General features: G+C 44.9%; 1 protein-coding gene across 1 annotated transcript in view; it reads right to left on the bottom strand.

Annotated features, from left to right (window-relative positions):
• Positions 1-22490, bottom strand: part of AMOTL1 (angiomotin like 1) — a 108134-nt gene extending 85644 nt beyond the window's left edge. Inside the window, 1 exon segment of the mRNA XM_030559832.1 lies at positions 22184-22490. Within this exon segment, the coding sequence (XP_030415692.1) occupies positions 22184-22277 (94 nt within the window). The 5' untranslated portion in view covers positions 22278-22490.
• Between the last annotated feature and the right edge of the window lie 244 nt (positions 22491-22734).

The raw sequence follows: 22734 nt of genomic DNA, 5'->3' as shown, positions 1-22734 counted from the left end.
GAAGAGAAAGTGGATTGGCAGCAAGAGAATGACAGGCAGCACATGTGACCGTATGAAGGCTGATTCTGAGAGAGACTGAGACAAGGAGCTGGCTCCTTAGAGAGCTACTATTTGTGTCTCAAACAAATTAAAGCAGCAGGTTATCTCTCACGCTGAAAAATAAACTGAATTTGAGAGCATTGCTGGGAAGTAAAGTAGAACAGGAAAACCAGAGGGACGGATGTGGCAGGCGTTTATTTTCTAGCTCTTTGGCTCACAGTGGATCTTTTGCTTTACCCTATCTTGAAAGGGGCCTTTTCATTCTTGCATGAATTACATAATCAACTGTTTGTTCTTTAATCATCTGAAGAAAGGAATGGAAGGTGCTTGCTTTACTACAACATTTTTTTAAATTGGGAGTTACGGAGAGAAGGGAAGTGGTTAGGATGTGGGAAGACAAAAGGGAGACAAAGATGTGTGTGGGTACATGCAAGAGAACTCAGACTAGGAGAAGTAAGGTGGGAGTATTAGTAGACCATTATTATTTATATTACAGTAGCACTTAGGCTCTAACCAGATCAACTCCCCATTTTGCTAGATGCTGTACAGACATATGGCAAGAGAGGGTCGCTCCCAATCCCAAAGAGTTTACAGTCTGAGATCCTGATTCACCACGGCACCAGTGCATCTTCACAGCACCATGAATTGGGGCCTATGTATCTAAAGCAGGCCTGCACAACTCGTAAAGCGGGAGGGCCACATTACTCCAAAGAAAACAGTTGAGGGCCGAAACCCCCCAGCCCCACGGAAACACCCCCCCCAGCACCTCCCAGCCCCACGGAAACATCTCGCCCTAGCACAGCACAGCCCTGCAGAAACAAACCCTCCTTCTCCAGTGCCGCCCCACCAAAACAGCTGTGGGCCAAAAAGGAAGATTGGGGATGGGGAGGTGACACTTGATTTTAAATCAGCCAGGGGCTCCCAGCTGAAGAGGTGGCTGGGAGCCCTCAGGGGCAAATGAAAGGGCCTGGGGCTCTGGAGGCTGGGGGAACCCTGAGCTTTGCGGGGCCAGGGCAGGGATTTAAAGGTCCCAGAGCTCCTGTCGCAAAGGGGAGCCCGAACCCTTTAAATCCCAGCCCTAGCCCATCTGCTGGAGCTGCGGCCGGGATTCAAAGGACTCTCGGCTGCCTGCAGCTACGAGGAGCCCTGAGCCCTTTAAATCTCAGCCGCGAGGGGAATCAAAGGGCTCAGGCTCCCCGCGGCTGCGGGAAGCCCAGAGCCCTTTGATTCCCAGCTGCGGCTGAGATTTAAAGGGCTCTGGGCTGCCCGCAGAGTGCCGTGCGCATGGGATTTAGAATCCCCCCATGAGCCGCACAGTAAGGCTCCGCGGGCCACATGCGGCCCACGGGTCATATGTTGTGCAGGCCTGATCTAAAGCCAGGCATGTGCAGGACTGCTGCCATTCCAGCCACTTGTGGTCCCAAATGCAAACCATGTATTTGCTTCTAGTTCAGGGGACTGGTAATGGAGTCCATCACTTTGAGCTCTTTCAATTCCTTCCTCCGGTGGAAGTAACCCAAATCTGTGACCATCTGACGGCTGTTGACTGATCTATGTGAAATGGGTTGCTGATCTCAGTCTATTTCCTAAGAGACATGTATCCACATGATCAAAAACACCATCCTAAAACTGGGAGCCTAGCAATCTCAGCAGAGGAACTAAGCTCTACTGACTATCTCTGTTCTGTGGGTAACAAGGGGAACAGGTGCCGTCTTTCTACTTGCCCCTGGGGGTGCTCAACTCCCTCTCCGCCCCAGGTCCCCTCCCCACGCCAACCCTTTCCCCCAAGCCCCTGCCCTGCCTCTGCCCCACCTCTTCTTGCCCATTCCCCACCCCAGCACGCCTCCCCTCCGCCCCAGTGCTTCCTGCATGCCATGGAACAGCCAACTGCAGTAGGCAGGAGGCACTGGGAGGGAGAGGAAGGAGTTGATCAGTGGGGCCACTGATGGGTAAGAGGTGCTGAGGAGGGGAGAGGGAAGAGCTGGCTGACAGTGAGTGGTATGTACCCACTAATTTTTTCTGTGAGTGCTCCAAGGCTGGAGTACCCATGGAGTTGGTGCCTATGACACAGGGAATTCAGCCACCACTGCTGCTAATTCATCCCCAACACTCACCAGCACTGATTCCACTTTAAAAAAAAAATATTGCTTAGCTCAGTCAGCTCCTGTGAGCCAAATCCTTCTAGACACGATTCAGATGGGCCGGTTAATCCCACCCCTTTCCTTTCTTCATAGCACTTTCGTTTTCTTCTAATTCTATTATCCAATAGGTGGATGTAACTGAGCAAACGTAGCAGCTGAATCAGTGAGACCCTTCATGAGCAACATTTCTTTAACTGGGTAATTACAGGTATGGTTCCTGCTGTCCCCTCTGCTTCACTGTATAGTGGCCAAGAAAAGAGAGTTTGGAGTTGACGCCCACAGCCAATGAGACCAGAAAACAGATTCCTCCCACCATCCCAGACCCTTTAAAAGGATCAGCCTTGAAAGCAGAGCTTCTTGGAGCTTTGGTAGGGAGAAGCTAAGACGAACAACTCCACCTCCATATCCACAAGGCTGAGGACTGGAAGTGTAGCAGGCTGCACAGTCCAGAATGGCTGATCTGGTCAGGCCAGGGGACCTCGGATTCAGATAGCTGACCTTGTTCCCATGAAGAGGAGGAGGAGAAAGATTCCTTCTGTTTCTTTCCTCCTGGGAAAGCTCCTCTGCCTGGAGTGCCTGGGCTCAAGGGAGTCTCAAGAAGAGATGGGGCATCTTAGCTTCATTGAGGATGTTTTCTTTGAGACCAAGATCTTTGGAAGGGAACATGAATCCCCTACTCCCACAGGGTCAGACGATGGCAGAGTAATCTTAGTAGTTTGTGCCTGGGAGGCCCTTCCTTTGGCTCTCATGTGCACAACTCTCTCTGACAGGGAGAGGTTTGCTGTGCCTCAAGAGGATTTAGCGTTAACCCATTAGGACTCCTTCTGCCACAGGTCTTATCCTTAGTTTCATGCGGGACTTCTTTTCTGTTGATCCCCCGTAGGAAGCCTTTGGATTGCTGAGGGGGGAACTGATCCCAGGATTGCCTGGCCCAGGAAGATAGGCCCCAAAGGGAAGGAATACAAGCCTGAGAAAACTAGCTTGCATCCTAGGGGATCTTGGTTAAAGTCACTTGCCTGCTGATGCAGTAGGAATCGCAGCTCAGGAGTATCTAATGATAGGACTGGATCGGAAAGCCCCTGATACAGGTTCAGGAATCATGATTAGAAAACTGGTGCTGGGCCTAAGGGTCTCTGCAACAATCTAATGGCTCTGTAGTCACCAGTGGCTGGCGATGTGGGCTCAAGAACCTTGGAAGAGTATTTGGGTCTTTTTCCTGGACTTCCCTTTGGATGCTGATCCCTGAAGGGGTATCCTCCACTAGCTACTTGCCCTGGGCTAGGGTCACCTGATCCCTAGCCATGGCACAATAGCCTGGGCTATACCTCCCTGGCGGATGCCACACCGGAGAGGCCTAATTGCTCGTTACAGAATAGACACAGATGCGCATTCAAACACTCAATGACAGGCAAGTGCAGGATGTGTAGTTCTGCCTTTATGTTCTGTCTCGAAAGCTGCAAACAGGCCAAGGTTCTGCAGACCGTGCTTCGATGAAGAAACAGCTGTTTAGAGTACTGACCTACTAGGGCCCTGTGGTGGGCCTGTAGGGGTGAAGCCTCAGTCATGTTTCAGGAGGCAAAAGTCACTTGACCCTTGAACTTAGGGAGTACTATAACTATGGGAATGACTTCAGAAAAAGGAGATAGAGGCAAGTACTTGGCCCACAGTTGGGGACAGAAAGTTTATCTTGGCAGTAATCATGCCCTGAATACCAGCATGGTCTACTAACTTGAGACTGGTATGGGCATGGCACAACATATTGACCTATTGAAACAATGGCCACTGCAGATGCTCAGACTCTTCAAATCAGGCTCAAGGAGCCGGTTTTCAGAAATGCACAGCTCTCTATAGGCACCTAAACAAAGTGCCCAGCACCCTGCAGTTCCCAGAGAACAGAAAGGTACTGAGCCACTTTGAAAATCCACCCACTACCTGTGATGCCTAAATCGGAGCTGGGCTGAGCTGAGCACTTTTCAAAATTTTGTTCAGCTCCGCTCCCTCCCCTGCACTACACACACAAAATGGAGGAACCCAGAATCACTAGCCACTTTCGAAAACTTTAGCCTAGATTTCCACTCATAGATGAGAAGTAATAAGGCACAGTTCATTGACAGATTACTCAGAACTATGCTGACCAGATGCTTACAGCTGGGTGGGTTTTTAATGAGATGAAACTTCCAGCAGAGAAATGCACCCAGCACAGATTTCAACAAAACTTTGATAAGCACATCAAATCAAGAATTTTTAAAAAGCCTTTGGGGTTCTGTCGAAGTTGTTTCCCTCTAGCTGCCAGAGGCTGCAGCCTGAAGTGCCTTTGTAAAGGAACAGCAAGATGAGGCGTTTTAATGGGAGGTTTTTGATTTGTTCCAGCACATATCACTCCAATAAATAAATAGATAAATAAATAAGAGTCAGCCATTTGATTGGGGAGGGGAGATTAGGGCGTTTATTGTTTATGAAAGGTGCTGGATTTACAGCCTGGGAGATTAACCTTCTCTACCTGCAGAACAAGTACAGCACAGGCAATGGCACTGGTAATATAAGCTTAACCACACTGTCCTGTCAACAGGTTCCTCCTCAGCCTATGGGGACAGTGCAGTTTAGCCGGAGCCCTCAGATTAGGGCTAGGATCTGTAGGGAAAGTCGCACTGCAGTGGCTGTACTGTTCTGCTGATACAATAATTTCAGTCTCTCTCTAATGCTCTCACTCTGATTTATTTCACTGGCACTAAATTCACTTAAGAAAGATCTCATTACATTTTTAAAAAATGGCAGGGAATCACCCTGGTGCTTCAAACAAGTCAGTGAAACAAGTTATTGTGCAAACCCATTTGCTTACACTGTTACAAAAACCCTCTGCTCCAGTTAACTGCCAATAATGCAAATGCATGCTATGAGCTCGCAATTAGGGGGAAAAAACTATCAAGCGGAATCCATGATGAATTTGTTTTGTCTGAATATGTATATTATAGCAACTGGTTTATGGATTTTAACACCTGTTCACAAGGCCATTTGGGGTAGAAACCTGCCCCCACTGCCCTCTTCTCCTTGTCTATCCTTATTCTGGGGTGCCAGGCACAGACTCCGGATGCCAAGCAACAGGATGGATGATCTTTTTCCAGGACATCAGCATCTAGTTCCCTGGCAGATTCCCCTTCCAGCAATTGAGCTGGGCAGTTCTGGAGCTGCCTCTGGGTCTATCACATGCATGGACTGTGGACAGGTTTTCTGAGTATACTTGTTTGGCTGAGCACTGTTTCATTTGATTTTAATGAATTTAGGGGCTTGTTATTCAATCTGTGAAGGACTTATCATCAGAATTTCCTTGGTAAATGGAATACTTTTTCCCCACCATACAAATAAATAGCTAAATCCTACAGTCCAAGTGCGTGCTGCAGAAGGCCCTGAACACAGTAGAAATCTGCTACAGCAAGAGGGGTGACATAAGGAGGTTGAGTAACCTCTTCCCCTTCCTATGTACTAAGGAATACATCTCCATGACTTCCAGACTGGGCCAGCCTGATAAAGATGGATCTGCGGATGGGATGACAGCAAATGTTCTGGCATCAGGCAACGGATGCTACTGCAGCCCTATCCCCAGGCTGGAGAGAAAGATATGGATGCATGCAACCCCATGTGTCTTTCCCCTGTCCACAGACTTTCCTCACTAGCTGTGCCGGGGACCAGGACTGAGCACACTACACTGTTTTAGCTACGAGAATCATCACACAGACCATATCCTGGCCTCCTGTATGTCTCATGTGCCATCTGAGTTTTCTTAGTTACTCAAAAGACAAGGATGCAGTCGCTGGCCTGTACACAAATATATTATTTATGTGAGTAAAACACTTCTTCTAAAGAGAAAGTCATTGCCAATGTTGAATGTACCAAGATTTGACATTGAACACACAGAGATATGACATTAAAATACATGCAGGGAGATCCAATAGTCAATACTGTCACCAATCTAGCTAGCTGTTTCTAATATGTCTCTTACTGTTATCTAGGCACCAAGTTTGGAGAACAACTATGCCATAGCCAAGATCTCTGCACACACATAACAACACACATAGAGATATGTCAGTTTATAACCAGCTGGAAGTGGTAGGAGCCTAAATACCTTTGAGGGCCTGGGCCTTAGTCCTTATAAATCACACATCAGCTGGTGTAAATTGGCTAAGCTCCATGAACTGATTTATATCTTGAGGATCTGGCCCTGCAGCAGGTGTTTAGATAGCAGAATTTGGCCTGTGTTGTTATCTGTAGAGACCACTGAGCAGTGCCTTACTCTGCAAGTAGTCCCACTGATCAGCAGGATTATATATGAAGTACTACTAAGTGTGAGTAAGGGTGGGTGAATCTGGCCCATAGGTTGTGTCCATTATACCACCTCCAGTTGAGACCCTTTCAGAGCTCATAAGCCAAGCAAACTCTGGCCTAGTTACTATATAGACAGGAGAGCTGTGTGGTGTGGTAGAGAGTTAGGGTGACCATATTTCCCTAAACTGAAAACAGGACACCGGGAGTAGATACAGATGCCCCAGTCCTTCTCCCTGACCAACTCTGCTCCTATTGCCCTCCTCCCCTGCCCTCTCTGCATTGAGACAATATGAGCTGCCCGGCATCGCCACTGACCCAAGCCTGGCTGTGCTGGCAGTGCTTAATTTGTGCTGGGGCTTGCCAGGGCTGAGCCCCAGCACCATTAGGCTTGGCAGTTGATAGGCCTAGCACCCCTGGGCTCCTGGCCAGCAGCTGCCGCTCTCCGACCACCCAGCTCTGAAGGCAGTACCACCGCCAGCAGCATCTCAGAAGTAAGGGTGGCAATACTATACCATGTCACCCTTACTTCTGCGCTTCTGCTAGCGGTGGTGCTGCCTTCAGAGCTGAGCACTCAACCAGCAGCTGCCACTCTCCAGCTGCCCAGCAGAGCTGACCCAAGCCCCGCCATGCAGGGCTGGCCCGAGCCACCTGGCATCGCCGCACAACAAGACAATATCATGGAGGTCACTACTTTTTTGGCAAAACTGGGCATTTGCCTGAATATTCCTCTGTGCTCCTCCCCTCCGCTCGGGCAAGAGCAAATAGGACAACCAAAAAAGTCATGATGTCCAGGACAGAGATTAGAAATGGGAATGTCCCATCCAAAACAGGATGTATTGCACCCTACAGAGAATGGATTTGGTGATTCAGTGGGTGGTACTCCCCAGAGTCAGTATATCACTAGTGTGTGCATGGTGCCCAGGAGCACTTTTTGGCTGACATCTTTTGGTCCTGACCACTCATTGTCTAGCCCATGGGCACTTTTTGCAAGAATAAAGTTAACTCGTATGTCAGACCACATTCCAATTTGAGTAATTCCATTCAGCCTACTACATCTCCTATGCACCCTCAATTCTATACAACAGTCCTCTGGAACTCCTCTCCAAACTGCTGTGCCACGTTGCCATGCTTTGTTAAACAAGTGCTATCTTCCACCCTGTGTGCATTTCAGTCGGTGGTGAACTGTGCTTGTGCACACACCTGGCTATGGCAGACATCACAATGTATTGATCTGGGAGGTAAACATTGTCTGAAGCAAAGCCAAGGTCAATATTTACCTCCAGCAGCAATAAACCCTGATGTCCACTGAAACAAGCCAACATGTGTGTTGTTATATGCATTCATTTTTGCAATCATTCAAACTGCTAAGCTGGAATTCAGTCTAGTTGCATAAATGGCCAGTACATATTTTCCTTTTAAATTGACATTTATACAGTGTTTCCTGCATCAAGTCCAATAACTTGTAGTTGACATGGATCCTAAACATATTTAGGGCCTGATCCAACTCTCACTGAATTCAATACAAGAATGATTGAGCTCATGTTTTGCACTATGCTAATTTTCAGCATCACCGCTACTCTCTATAAACGGTAGCCAGTTGCACCCATTTTATATGTATTTTTTTTTGTATTGTGGTATTTTTTATATCATATAGAAGGAGATATTGTATTCAAAGGGTAATTATTCCACATTTTATAACACCTTTACAGGTTCATTACCATTCTAATGATTCACATATTAAGACTAATGGAGGTGTGTAACTGGCCAACCCAGAGGCAGAAGAGCAATATCCAAACATTTCCTGTGTCTGATGTGAGTTTAGTCTGGTATCCTGGAAGGATCCAATACAAAAATCTCAGTTATTGCTCATTCCTACCAACACAAAGGAGAAATAGATTTCTTGAAACTCTAACGGTACGTCTAGGAAACAGACTTCTTCCCCGAAGCAGATGTAGAGGGGGCCTTCATTTGACTGATTGGAATAAATGGTTATTAAAAGTCAAAGTGGAACCTTTTATAGAAGTAGGAGACACAGAAACTTTCAAAGTAAGCGAAGGGCACAAGCAGCTCCAGCTCAGAAATGTACAGTCCCAACCATTAACCTCCTGAGTGCTGAGTAACACGTTAGACATGAAGCAAAATGCTCCTCCAGTGCTGCTCCATGCATAAGATACACAAACAATGAGCTGCAAAAATCCCAACAGAATGTTGCTAATTTCACTAATATTGCACTCTATGACTGTGTTAGAGAATAGCAATGGAAGGGTTACAGTAGATTCTTCTATACCTGGACCTGAAACAGGATTATTTCCAAACAATGGGGGACTTATTTGGAGGGTTAAAAAAAGGTGTGTTTATATTGTGAGCACACATACATGTGGATAAATAATATAGCTCCACAGAAAATACTTGTCTTACAAAGATAATACATATAAAACAGCTGCAAGTGGTGACTATTTAGACACATATCAAGTGATAAATTGCAGAATCACGTGATAAATTCATGTATCTTGCATCTCACACCACCTCCCCTTGATCTCGTCTCAGTCAGCTGGATTTCTGTGGCATATTCTGCATTAGTTGCACATATGGCACTTCCTCTGACATTCATCACTGTGGAACGCAAGAAGAGTGTTCAATAGAAAGTAATGGTGCAGTGTGGAGGGAAATATTTCCTATGAGAAATTATTTTCTAAATTTTTCTAAATGGATCAAACGATCCTAAAGGACACTGATGCCTCTGAAATCACGTTTGAAGTAATCACTTGAAATTGAAAAGGGAATAAGTGGATTTTACACCTTCCTGGATTCTGTGGTTTATAAAGCATTTCCAGAAATAATACAGAGAATGTAAATTATTTGAAATAGTTTAAGACTCTACACCAGCCCCTCAGTCCCACAGCCAATTTAGGGAGGATTATAACCATGCTCCCTATTTGCAAAGTAATTTTCTCTCTCCTGTTGTTCCATGAGATTATTTTTTGTAACAAACAATGGAAACTGACTATGACCAATGTGCTGCCAAATACACAAAAGAAACTGGAAAAACAGAGGGCTAGATTCTGTTCTGTGCACAGCACAGAAGGCAAGCCCACGGCAGCGCTTTAACGCGGCTTGTGTAGTACCCTCCACGTAGTACCCTCCACGAGGGGCATAGCTACCAGCGCTGGTGCACTGTCTATACTGGCACGTTACAGCGCTGAAACTAGCAGCACTCAGGGGGATGTTTTTTCACACCCCTGAGCAAGAAAGCTGCAATGCTGTAAAGTGCCAATGTAGACAAGCCCTAAGTAAGAGCAGCCCCACCAACTGCTCTATCTTACTGTATAAAATTTTCTCAGAGGTTCCCTAGAACTCTCCCCTGATGCCTTGAAGCTCCAGTCTGGCCCCTATAGGCTGCTGCAGTTGTACATATGGGCCAGAGCAGGGGAGGTGATTTTTTTTTCTTTAATCTCTTTCAGTTACAGTCATCTCAAGCATTACCTGTAACAGTACTAAAACAACTTTGTACAGAGTGGTTTTTTAAGCTGTTGGTGTCCCCTTCAAGTGACAAGTTGCAATACTAATTATGACAAGCTGCTAAAAGAGTCTCAATGTACAGCACCCAGGCACAGATGGTTCATTCGCAGAAGTATTGCAACACATTTAAAATGATCTCACACTTAGCTTCTTGTTTTATCTTCTTCCCAAGGCCTTTCAAGCTGGAATACTCCTAGATTTGGTGGTGCCATTTTCAAGATACTAGCACGATCCTTAGATAACGCTCATCCTCACACCAGCTAAGTTCAACATGAACTAACGTACCCATGCTTGCTCGGAAATGAAAGACATTAAGGAAGAACACACTCCCCACCATACCTGAGCATCTGATTTACACATCGGTGAGTTATATGATCTGAAGTGCTTCTTATAAATACAGAAGAAATACATATTGTTTTCTTCCCCTGCTATACAGCGTTGCCAGGATTGGACAGAATTGAATTCTCATTGCTAATTTTTTTTGAAGTATAATGGAAAAATCCACCACCGTAGAATCTACCAAGCAAGAGATTCATGTGGAAAACCACAGGCAATATTCATCCAAATAGACTACTGGATCTATTGGTACATCCTAAATCTTTAAGCATTATATAAATCACACCCTCCTCACCAGCCAGGATTCACCTGACTGAAGCAATCTTATTTAACTGACTGCACCATGGGAGGAAGGGTGGTCTTGTTATGAAGATGCTAACCCGGGGCTCTCAAGATCTAAGTTCACTGCCCATGTTCTCCAAGAGTATCCTTCATAAGCCAACATGGTTAGGGACTCCTACAATGTACCACCTCCCTTTCCAAGAGAGAAGATGGTTGTGCATTATGGGAGGTGTAGCCTGACCAAAGAGTCCAGCATATACAGGAGAATAGGAGCCTGAGGCAACTAAACAACAACTCCCATGAGGCACTGTAGCAGCACATGCAAATCAAACTTCGTTTTTGTTCTCAGACTTCCACCAAATACACATTTCCAGTGGAAAATTTAGATGAAAATGGAAAACAAATGTTTTCATCAAAATTTTAAATGAGGAAAAATCCCATTTTTTAACCTCTGGCCATGGTGCCTCTGAAAGACAGCCCTACTCATAGCGGCTTAAGCACAAGACCAACCTTCATCCCATCCCATCTGAAAAGACAAGGGGTTCTGCTGTCTGGGAGTCCCACTGATAGATCCCTAATCTTTTCATGCTCTAATTTCAAAAGGCACCCATGCATCTATATACATTTTAAACCACTTATATGATGGTAATATTCATGTACCAATTTGCTTTTATCTTACATCTTTTCCTGTTCCCATCTCAACTCTGCCCAATGCACCATATCTGCTAGGTTGCAGCGCTGCCATTTAAAAATAATGCTTCCAAAATTTCTCTCTTCACAACTCTCAGCTCACCCCCTCTCCAGTCCCAAAAGTAAACAAAAATTACACTGTTCTGAGGATAGCAAGAATCAATCCTTCACCTAGATCAGTGACGAGATGACAGTATAACATCTTGGGCCAACTAAAAACAAAGGGCCAGATTCTCCATTGCCTTGCATGTGGGTTAGTCACTAACAAACGTGCCCACTGAGTGCAAAGTGGATGTAAAATCCTACCATATCAAAATGGCTACATTTTACATTCACTTTGCATTTTTTCTGCACAGATTTAAGGAACTACACAAGGTGCACAGCCACATAGAATCAGGCCCACGTGCTTTATCTGGTTGGAAAGGCAGGAAACTCTCCCTGAAACATTGAAATATAGAGGATGACATGGAGCTTGCAATTCAAGGAATGGGCAGCGCTCGTTTTGTCAATACAGTTAAGGGGCAACTGGCATTTTCATTACATTATATACTCTGATCTTCAGGCCATAAAAAGCTTTGCTCCAAGCTAAACTTGCCATGCAAGGTGTTCAAGCAGGAAAAATATTTTTAATTGAAATGAAACTATCCATATATCAAACTGCTTCAATTTACAGGACAAATATTTGCAGAATTCCAATCGAAGGTATGATTCACTGTGTTAGTCCCTTCAAAAAATTATTATATTTTCAGGTGTCAGAAATTACCCAGCACAATTAATTTCACTTAGGGGCTGCCAAAGGGAAAAATAAATTTAAAAATAAGTTCAAATATTACACAATCTGACATTTACAGTACAAATATTTGTAATGAAAAATAATAATATAAAGTGAGCACTGTACACTTTATATTCTACTCTGTAATTGAAATCAATGATCAAAAATGTAGAAAAATTTCCAAAAATATTTATAATACATTTTAATTGGTTTAAATTGTTTAACAGTACAATTAAAACTGCAATTAATTGCAATTAATTTTTTTAATCGAGTTAATTTGTTTTGAGTTAATCACTTGAGTTAACTGAGATTAATTGACATCCCTAGTCACAACGGATAATCCAAAGGATCTTTCCATGGAAGATTATCCCAAACAATGTGTTTCTAAAATGCTGCATTGTAAAAAGATCAAAGATCATAGGCAGCCTGTGAACCATTGGCTCGAGGAAGCTAGTCCCTGGCCCCGCATCTTCTGCCCAAGACCCCCCCCACCAGAGCCCAGAGGCCCCCCTATCCCCCTATCCCATGGCCACCAGCCCCTCCACCCCAGCCCCAGGCCTCCTGAGCACCCCAGCCCTGGAGCACCAGATGGGCAGTGTGGCCCCTAGCTCCCCCAGCCAGAGTGCCAAGTGGGTGGTGTGGCCCCAAGCTCCCTGAGCCCCGGAGTGCCAGGCAGGGGGGCTGCCTGCCCCCAGCTCCGGGCAGGCGGGCTGCTGGTCCCCAGCTCCTCCAGCCCAGGAGGGGGTCTGGGAGCGGAGTGCGGGCGGGACCATGCAGGACTGTTTGAGGCATGCAATACCCACCGCACATGTCAAAGATCACATAACTCCTGTGAAAGACACTGCACAGAGTCATGCTACCTGTCATCAGGAGACTTAGTTAATAAAAAAAAGGGCAGGGATTTCAAGATATGACATGCATGTCCATGCAGGGAAAGGCATGTCAACTGCACTGCAGTGATGATACACTTATAGAATGGCATGACATAGGCAAGCTAATGGAAAAGACGCATAATATGCATGCCAATAAATATCGCAATATCCGCTATTGTTTTAGATCAGTGTTTCCCAAACTTGGGACGCCGCTTGTGTAGGGTAAGCCCCTGGTGGGCTGGGCCGGTTTGTTTACCTGCCTTAGGTGGATTTATTCCAGATTTATGCCTAGGAAACGAAAAGCAGAATTTGATGTTATAAAAAAAATATTAAAAAGAAACTGTGCTCATTTGCTCCTCGCCAATTTCTGATATTTCAAAAGATGATGTCCAATGAATTTCCATGGAGATTTATTCTTGGGGAGAGGTGATTTTTTGTTTCTTCAATTTAACCCTTCTGCTCTGAGTGGATTGAGGACTGTTCCCCTTTAATATTCAGGAAACAAACGGAAACTAGATTATATCTGTCCCAAAGCTGCCAAATAAAATGTTTTATTAAAACAAAATCTTCCTGGGATTTTCCCAAATCCACAAAATATTCCTGAGTGCAAAAGTTTCCACTGGGAATATGACGTTAGCAGATAGGCTACATCTACACTGCAAAAAAAACAACAAAAAACCGCATGGCAGTGAGTCCCAGAGCCCAGGTCAACTGACTTGGGCTTCCAGGACAAGCACTGCAGGGCAGAAAATAGCAGTGTAAACATTCCCTCCCAGACTTGAGCCCGGGCTCAGAAACCCAGCAAGAGGAATGGATCTCAGAGCCCAGGCTGCAGCCCGAATGAGAACACCTACACTGCTATTTTTAGCCCTGTAGCGTGAATCCCATAAGTCTGAGTCAGTTGACACAGGATCTGAGACTCACTGTGTGGCGGGGAAGGGGGAATTTGCAGTGCAGACATATCCATATATGTATCTAGCCATCTCCCTAATTCCTCTAGCTGCAAAGTGCAAGCTATTTCCACCTGAAAGCTGGAGTAACATTTTACCAGCTCAGGCCTTTAAAATGCAGGTCTACTCTGAAAAGTGGCTGTATAAGAAATGGCATTGTGGGGCACTAGACTTTTGTTTAATGGATTCCTGATCAAATCTGCAGAGTTCATATATAAAAAAAATAGACTCTTCCCTGCCTGCCAGCCCCGCAAACTCAGCCGGTGCTCTGAGAGTGCAGTGGAGCTCTTTCTGTCTTACACCTCATCACTTAATAAATACTCTGCCTTCAGCTAGGCTGCCTGTTCAGTCCCGCTAGCCTTCAAGCACATGCACCCACACATCCCCAACTACATTTGAAGACAATGGGATTATAAATAGTTTAAATAAGGGCCTGCAGCTATGGATGAGGCATGAGATTCAAAGCTTTCAGAGAGCTGGCTGAGATTGTTAGGGTGGCAGCTAGGAAATAAACACAACTTTTTACATATAAACTGACCACATTTTGCTAGGAATCATTGTAACATAACAAAATATAGAACCCCATGATGCCATTTTTATGGCCACGTTTCAGAACTGCACTTTAAGTCATTCGTCGCTCAGGCTCTGCAACAATCGATCATGAAAAAGCCAGGAAATGTCAGAATATTTTAGCTTCCTGCCCCATCTATTGTTTACTATTGGGAAGATTCTGACACTTTATTCCACCGAGTAACACTTGACTCCTCTGTAGTTCAACTGAAGTCAAAGGAATTATGCGTGGAGTACGGAGATCACATTCCAGCTTTATGCTAGCTAGCTATTGTTATAGCAGAAGTCACCAGTTGGCACTATTACAGTCTCACAAGTTGGTGGGGGAGGTTTTCCCCTTAGAGTGCTAGTAGTGTACATTCTGTGCAGTATGCTACATTGTTAGTTTCGAGTTGAAGATTTCTTTCAGTGGGAACTAGTGCAAGCCACAAGGGAGTTTGCTCTCTGCCTTAATCCCTAATTAGAGTCAGTTCTTGAGGCACAGTTGCTTCCTGGGAACTGGGTAGTGATGTGGGGCTGATTCCTGAAAGAGACAATTGCCTGCATATTATTTGGCCACTTCTGTTTCAGGTTTGCTGTATATGAGCAACTAAAGCAAACTATACTAAGAAAATACCCAGATTCCATGTCACTGATTTCTCCTACAACAGGAAACTGATTTGCAAGGCCCCAAAATCTGCTACCTTTTTAGTTGGGGTCACACCCATAGTGCACTAGTCACTTTGCAAACACAGAAGCAGATACCCTGCTCCAAAGAGCTTACAGTCTAAAAAAGACAAAGATAGAAAAGGATGGTGGAAAGTGATGCAACACACAAGCAAAGGGCCTGATTTTTCCACCTCACGCAGTGAGCATATACACTGAAATCAATGCACAACAAAGTACTAATCAGACTGAGCAGAGGGTGGCAGAATGTGGCCCTAGAAGATCAGGGTAATAGCAGGTGCATGGCCTATTTTTTACAAGTTTGGCCCTTTGCTAAGTTAAACAAAATTCTCCTCCGCCTCACTCTGTCAGGCAACTCCCCCATCTTCCCCTCACAGCAACCCTAGCTTCACTCTCAGCCATCTGGCTGACTGCTAAACCAATCATTGCCCTGGTTTTTATATTATATAACATTTGCACATAGGAGGCTGAGCTCTCCCTTGTTAAAGGGCGGGCAGCAGAACACTCTAGTTACGCTTCTGTCCCCTTTACTGTTTTCTCCCTACCTCTTCCCTTTCATAGTATTTTCTGTGCCAATAATGAAGTCCCAGCTCCTTACACTATAATAGCTCTCCCCTGCCCCGAGTTCTGCCTTATTCCTCATTCTCCCCCAGCTTGCTCTGTGGGAGCTCTGTCCTCCTCTCTGGGACTTCTGTTCTTCTCCATTTTCTATGCTTTCGTCATCTCTCCCTCTTGTCCTCACAGGCCTCCGCTCGTTCCTGCTCTCCCTTCTCCAACCTACACCTCTTTTCCTCCCCATCTCTCTCCTTCCTATATATTCCACACTCTTTGTCAGCTTTCTCCCTCCAATCTTACCCTCTCTCTTCCACTCCCTCTCTCCCACGTGCATGCACACACTCACTCCTACTTCTGACTTTCCTACCATACACCACCCTCTCTCCCCACACCAATAAGTCAGTATTTAGCCTCACTGGCCACCTTCTCTCTTTGCAGGCCCATGCATGAAGATGAGTTCCTCCATTATGGGATCCTGCTCAGAACAGCTGCCTCCTCTCCCTCTTGTTGCTCCGTGGTTGGCCCTTAAGCCCCATATCCTCTCTTCTCTTCCACAGAACCTCTCACAACCTCTGCAGGGCCCTGCTTTCACACCACGAGAACAGTCTCCCGTTAAGCAGTTACAGCAAAACCCTCAGAATAGGTCTGGCTGGTATCTAGCTGCCAAGTACTAGTAGGCTATACATAGGCTATTCCGGCTCAGTTCTAGCCCCGAAGGCAAGTTTGTCTGGGGCTCTAAACCCATGCATAAGCCACTTATGATTTAAGTCAGTCTCCATCATCATTAAAACACATTTCAGAAATGGAAGAATCTGACTCGGTCATGTATTGTGCTACAGATTATCCTTTTTGGATAAACCACATTCCCTTTTGAGAGTTAGTTAGTCCTGAGCTGGTAGATGTGGTGTGCTGGAGAATCTTCACCAACCTCACCGAAACAATCCGGTTAAGTCATAAATCCAAGATCTCTAGATCCACTGATTTTGGCCAAGTTACGCCACCATATTTGGGTCTTCAGCATGTGCTACACAAAATGAGCTATAGATATTCTATGTAGGACTTTCCCGATTTTGAAGAGTTTGTCCTGCATCCCGACCAGAGTACAGTCAGGATGCCATTTGTCCCGATATTTTGTTTCCTGGTCTTTGGCGGCAATTTGGTCGAGAGTCCTTCTGTCGCGGACGGTCTTCAGTGGTATTTTAGCGGCGGGTGCTTCTGTCTTTGGTGGCAAGGTTTATTACCCGCCACTGAAATACCACCAAAGACCATCCGCGACTGAAGGGCTCTCCGCCGAATTGCCACCAAACTCCCGGATAGGTGAGTGTAAAAAAAAAAGAAATAGAAAAAGAAAAAGAAAACAAAACAACACCCCGGCCCCATGGCTGTCCCAATATTTCCCCCTTAACATCTGGTCAGCCTAATTCTTTGTGCTGAATGTCACAAACAGATTCACAGGAGTCTTCAACATATTGGGCCAAGTCTTCCATATGACACCAGCAGAGAATTTGACCCATTCATTTTAACATTTCATTCCAGGTCCTCCAAAGCTTGGCTGGCTGACTACTATTCGGCTGCAAATGCTCCAGCATTCACCACGTTGTGACATCACATCCAGTGCCAATACTCACAATCCCTTGTGAGTATTGGCACTGACCCACATAGGATCAGAGAAGTCATTTTTTGGTATGTGATATGGTATTTTGCATTTCCATTATTTCTCTTTTGGGATAGAAGATAAAAATATTACTATATATTAGAATATTACCTATAATTAGAGCAAGAGCACCTAGTTTAGAGTTTTTATCCGAAGATCACAAAGGGGATAAATACCAACATCCTCCTTTCACAGAAGGGGAAACTGAGGTAGAGATGACTCGACTTGTCCAACGTCACGTAGCAGGCCAATGGCACAGCCAGGCATAGAACCCTGAGCACCTATCCAGTGCCCTATGCACTGGACCACACTGCCTCCCAAAACATCACTGACCTGACCCTGCTACTACTATTTATTATTTGTATTACAGTAGTGTCCAGAGGCCCAGACTACGATCAGGGCTCCAGTGTGCTAGGTGCTGTACAACCCCTATAGGCCAATTCCATGCACAGTGGGTTTCCCTGGGAACTTGGCCAACTATGTTCTGCTTATTTACATTCCCTCAGCAGTTTCAGCTGGATCAGTGTACTTCACCTCCTGTACTAAAATGTTATGCAAGACTGCTGTGCTCTGTTATACAGCTACTATTTTTCCACTTCAGAAGTACACCTCTACCTCAATATACTGTGACCTGATAGAACACGAATTCGGATTTAACGCGGTAAAGCCGTGCTCTGGGGGAGTGGGGCTGTGCACTCCGGTGGATCAAAGCAAGTTCGATATAACGCAGTTTCACCTATAACATGGTAAGATTTTTTGGCTCCCGAGGACAGCGTTACATCGAGGTAGAGATGTATCTGCATTTTTAGTGACAAGATCACTATAAAGTTACCTCATAGAGGTATTGTGAAGCTTAATCTGTTAATGATTGTAAAGTGCTTCGAGGTTTTTGGATTAAAGTTGCTGTAGAATTATTATTAGCTATGACATCACAATAGGGTGCATGCTGGGGCATCACGGATGGGCAGGAGCATGGTACTGCAATTTAAGTAAGACTGAAAAAAAAAAGGAGATTTTAATGTAACTAGAGGATGAAAACCCCCTTTACCTTTACTATTTGGAGCGCTCAACACACAATCACTTTTTCTGATAAAGTATTTACAGGACACCTTTAAAATAAAGAACTTTTCAAATAATTAACTCTTTTTGTTAATTGCAACATAGCTGTCATAAAGAAACCCCTCAAATATCCACACAATATAAAAGGACCTCATTCAATTTAAAATCACTCTCTCTCTCTCTGAAAGAATTCTTGGTGGTTGTTTTTTTTACCTACTATTGTAAAACACGTAAGATAATTGTAAAGCATATTATATATTTATATATTATAAATACACTATAAAGTATTACTATAAATACTACCATGATCAGGGCCATACAAATGCATCAATAGACAGATTAGATATAACTGAGAATTTGCTCTATGCATTTGACAGCACTTGCTGAATAATCATTTGCACTGTTTCCACTGTACAGCCACTACATCAATTTCCATTATTGTTCTTGTGGGTCTTTCATACAGCAATGGGAAAGATGTTTTAAAATAGGAAAATGTAAAACCACAGTAACTGGCAGCAGGACTTGTAATTTCAGATTCTAAACCTGCCTCAGTGTAATTGTTTTCTTCTTTAAACTGACTAGGTTTCCCATCTATGCATCCTTTATATACAGTTTTATCTTCATTCTTTCCTGTGGTGCATTAGTATGTTTCACCATTCTCTTAATAAAGTGTAACCTAAATACAAAAGCTTCTTTAGACCAGCTCCTTCTCCTCCCCGAGCCCACCACCCCCATGCATGCCTGCAAAAGAAGAAAATATCCTACTTATGTATCTCCTCTGACTTCAAAAATCCCTTACATGCATATTCCCCTTGCCTGATAATGTACTTTAAACTCTCATTAAAATTGCTAAACACAAGCATCCAGAAAGACAAATTCTAATCTACATGTGCTCTAAAGGCTCGTATCACTTTGGCTTAACCAACTGCTAAATGATTGCTGAGTGTTTTCAAACATACATTTTCACTTCTAGTGCAGGATGCTTGATTGAATAATTATTGTTACTTTAATCACAACCTCAGTAATTAAAATGTTTCAAAGAAAGGAGTCTGTTAACACTTCTTGCACTGATGACCTAAACCTCTTTAAACTACAATGGATAGTGCACATTTCTGATGTATATTGAGAAGAGTATTACAAGTGGCATAGGGTTCTTTTTAATAAGGGACTTTTAAGGGACACATTGCTACCCACAGATATTTAATTCCTTAGCCTTAAAGTTCGGATGGAAATAGTTTCAGTGTTCACTAATAAAGTTTAACCAAAACACCCATCAATCACTTGACATATTCCACCCTAAAAGAAAACTGGAAACATAATGATAGGACTTGATGGAATCTCCATCATTGAGGATTTTTAAGAGCAGATTGGACAATCACCTGTCAGAGACGGTCCACTCTAGATAATACTTAGTCCTGCCTTGAATGCAGGGGACTGGACTAGTTGACCCCTCGAGGTCCCTTCCAGTTCTATGATTCTGTGACTTAGGCTAGGTCTACACGGGGGTATGAGGGGTCTTGTTCGATCTTAGGTCGATTTACCTGGCCGTGAGGATGGCAGCAAGTCAACCGCTGCCACTCCCCCATCAACTCCACTTCCGCCTCTCACCGCTGTGGAGTTCTGGAGTCTACGGCAGAGCAATCGGGGATCAATTTTATCGTGTCTACACTAGACATGATAAATCCATCCCCGATAGATCGATCACTACCAGCCAATCCAGTGGGTAGTGTAGACGTACCCCCACAGTCATTACTTTACTGACCCTAAACTATTTTAAAGACGGTAATGCACAGAAATCATTTGTGTTGCTTTGGAAGGTTATAAAAATGATTGTTTCATAAGAATAGCCATACTGTGTCAGATCAATGGTGGTGACCCAGAGGGACTGGAACACAACAAGTAATCATCAAGTGATCCATCCCGTGTTGCCCATTCCCAGCTTCTGGCAAATAGAGGCTAGGGACGCTTCAGTGCATGTTTTTCCATCCCTGCCCATTCTGGCTAATAGCCATTGATGGACCTATCCTTCATTAACTTATCTAGTTCATTTTTGAACCATAGTCTTGGCCTTCACAACATCCTCTAGGAAAGAGTTCCACAGGTTGACTGTATGTTGTGTAAAGAAATACTTCCTTTTGTTTGTTTTAAACCTGCTGCCTATTAATTTCATTTGATGAGCCCTAGTTCTTGTATTATGAAGAGTAAATAATACTTCCCTATTCACTTTCTCCATACCAGTCATGATTTTATAGACCTCTATCATCTACCTTAATTGCCTCTTTTCCAGGTTGAAAAGTCCCAGTCTTATTAATCTCTCTTCATATGGAAGCTGCTCCATACCCCTAATCATTTTTGTTGCCCTTTTCTGTACCTTTTCCAATTCCAATATATATTTTTTGAGATGGGGCGACTACATCTGCACGCCGTACTCAAGATGTGGGCGTATCATGGATTTATATAGAGGCAATATGATATTCAATAAACATGGAGTCTCTCTCTGCAGAATTTAAGATTACCTAACTCTAACATTGCATTAAACCTAACGACAATATATAAATCAGCTGAAAAATAAACAGTGTTGCTGCTTCTTCATGTTAAGTACCACCCCTATCCCAGGCAGCATGCACATGTGGTGGGACTCCCAGCCCCCTGACAGCAGCCCCTATGAATTAATATCCCTGTGTCACTTTCCCTATAATGCCACATTCCAGGGAAAGCTCATGGGTCAGATCCTGAGCTGGTGTCTGTCCGTCCAGAGTTCCAGCATTGAGCCAGCTGAGGATTAGGCCCCAACTTCTAGAGTGTTGTTTGCCCAGAACCTCAACGATTCTTTTTTTCAATGCAACTCTTTCAAATTATCACCCAACTCACTAAAAGTATTTTCTGGAGGGTTTATTTAACTGCCCTATTTCTGACTGTACTGTGGAACAAAGCTAGAATTGCAGAACCAAGCTGCTTAAGTACAGTACATCTGTATCGACTGATGGTAGAACCAGTATCAGAACATGCACGGCATGCCCCGAATTCTGGTTACTCAGCACAGCTTTCATATAAGCATGCGGCTGAGAAGCTTTTCTCTGTTTGAAAGCCCACTAAGGCAGCGATTCTCAGACTGTGAGATAGGACCCCAAAGAGGGTCGCGGGGTCGGCAGGGCTGGCTTAGACTTGCTGGTGCCCAGGGCCAAAGCTCAAGCCCAAGTCCAAGGGCTTCAGCCCTGGGCAGCACGGCTAAGGTTAGAGGCCCCCTGGCTGGGGCTGAAGCCTTTGGGCTTTGGCCTCCCAGCCTTGGGCAGTGGGGTTTTTGCTTTGCCCCCTCCACCTGGGGTGACGGGGCTTGGGCAGGCTCAGGCTTCAGTCTCCTCTCCTGGGTCGCGGTGCAATGAAGTTTGAGAACCCCTGCACTAAGGCACCCTCTCAATCTCTCTCTCTTCCAGCCTTTTTTCCCCCTTCCCCAGTCTGCTCCACGATCAAGCACTGAGCGAGGCAGCAGGCACTTCCATGGTCAGGCAGCTCTGGCTTAAAGAATCTCAGACACTGCAACCATATGTCAGCCTCTTTCAGGGAAAAGCGAACTCACTTGACTTCCCAGTCGCTGTTTACCTCCAAACTACAGCCCCAAAGCTGCAATCAAAGGCTTCAACCTTCCGCGGAGCCCCTCCCCTCAAACTCTCCCCTGTTCTGTTAAAGGAGATCACATGGAGCAAGTTGCTTTTGCAATGTCCTCCCACCCCCACCAAAAATAAGTTTGTGTTTATTACCTTTCACTTCTTGCTCAGAAGTTCCCGGCAGAAACTTTGCAATCCACATGAGGCTACCATGGCTAGTTTTGTCTCCACCAAAAAAAAACAGCATAAAGCGGCTACCGTGCAAACGTGCTGCTTGACATGATGTGGAGAAAGCGGATCGAGATGCAGAGGAAAAACTCAGATCCAGGACACAACAATCAGCCCCATTCACACTGGAATGAAAGGAATGTCAGAGCTTTACCTACTGCCCAAATCATGGTAGTCTCTGCTGGGTCCTAATGTTGCACCATGTATTCAGCGAGAGTTCAGTCCCAAGCAGACTGTGCAGGGCGGGCTGGGCGGGAGAGGGGGCTGGCATCGAAACGGTAACACTACACTGTCGTCCAACACACACACACACGCCGATGGGCTACCAGGTCCTAGTGCACCCGGAGTAAAGTGAGACAGATGGAATTCAGTAAGCGAAATCTCTGGCAGCGAATGCAGGGCTGGCACAGCAGGGCCTGCTGGTGGTCGAAAAGCAGCATATTCTCCTGTACCAGGAGTTTGGAGATTTTAACTGC

This window comes from Gopherus evgoodei, chromosome 1 (assembly GCF_007399415.2).
Source record: "Gopherus evgoodei ecotype Sinaloan lineage chromosome 1, rGopEvg1_v1.p, whole genome shotgun sequence".
NCBI lineage: Eukaryota > Metazoa > Chordata > Testudines > Testudinidae > Gopherus > Gopherus evgoodei.
Note: the sequence above shows the minus strand (reverse complement) of the source record. Positions and strands in the feature narration are given on the sequence as shown.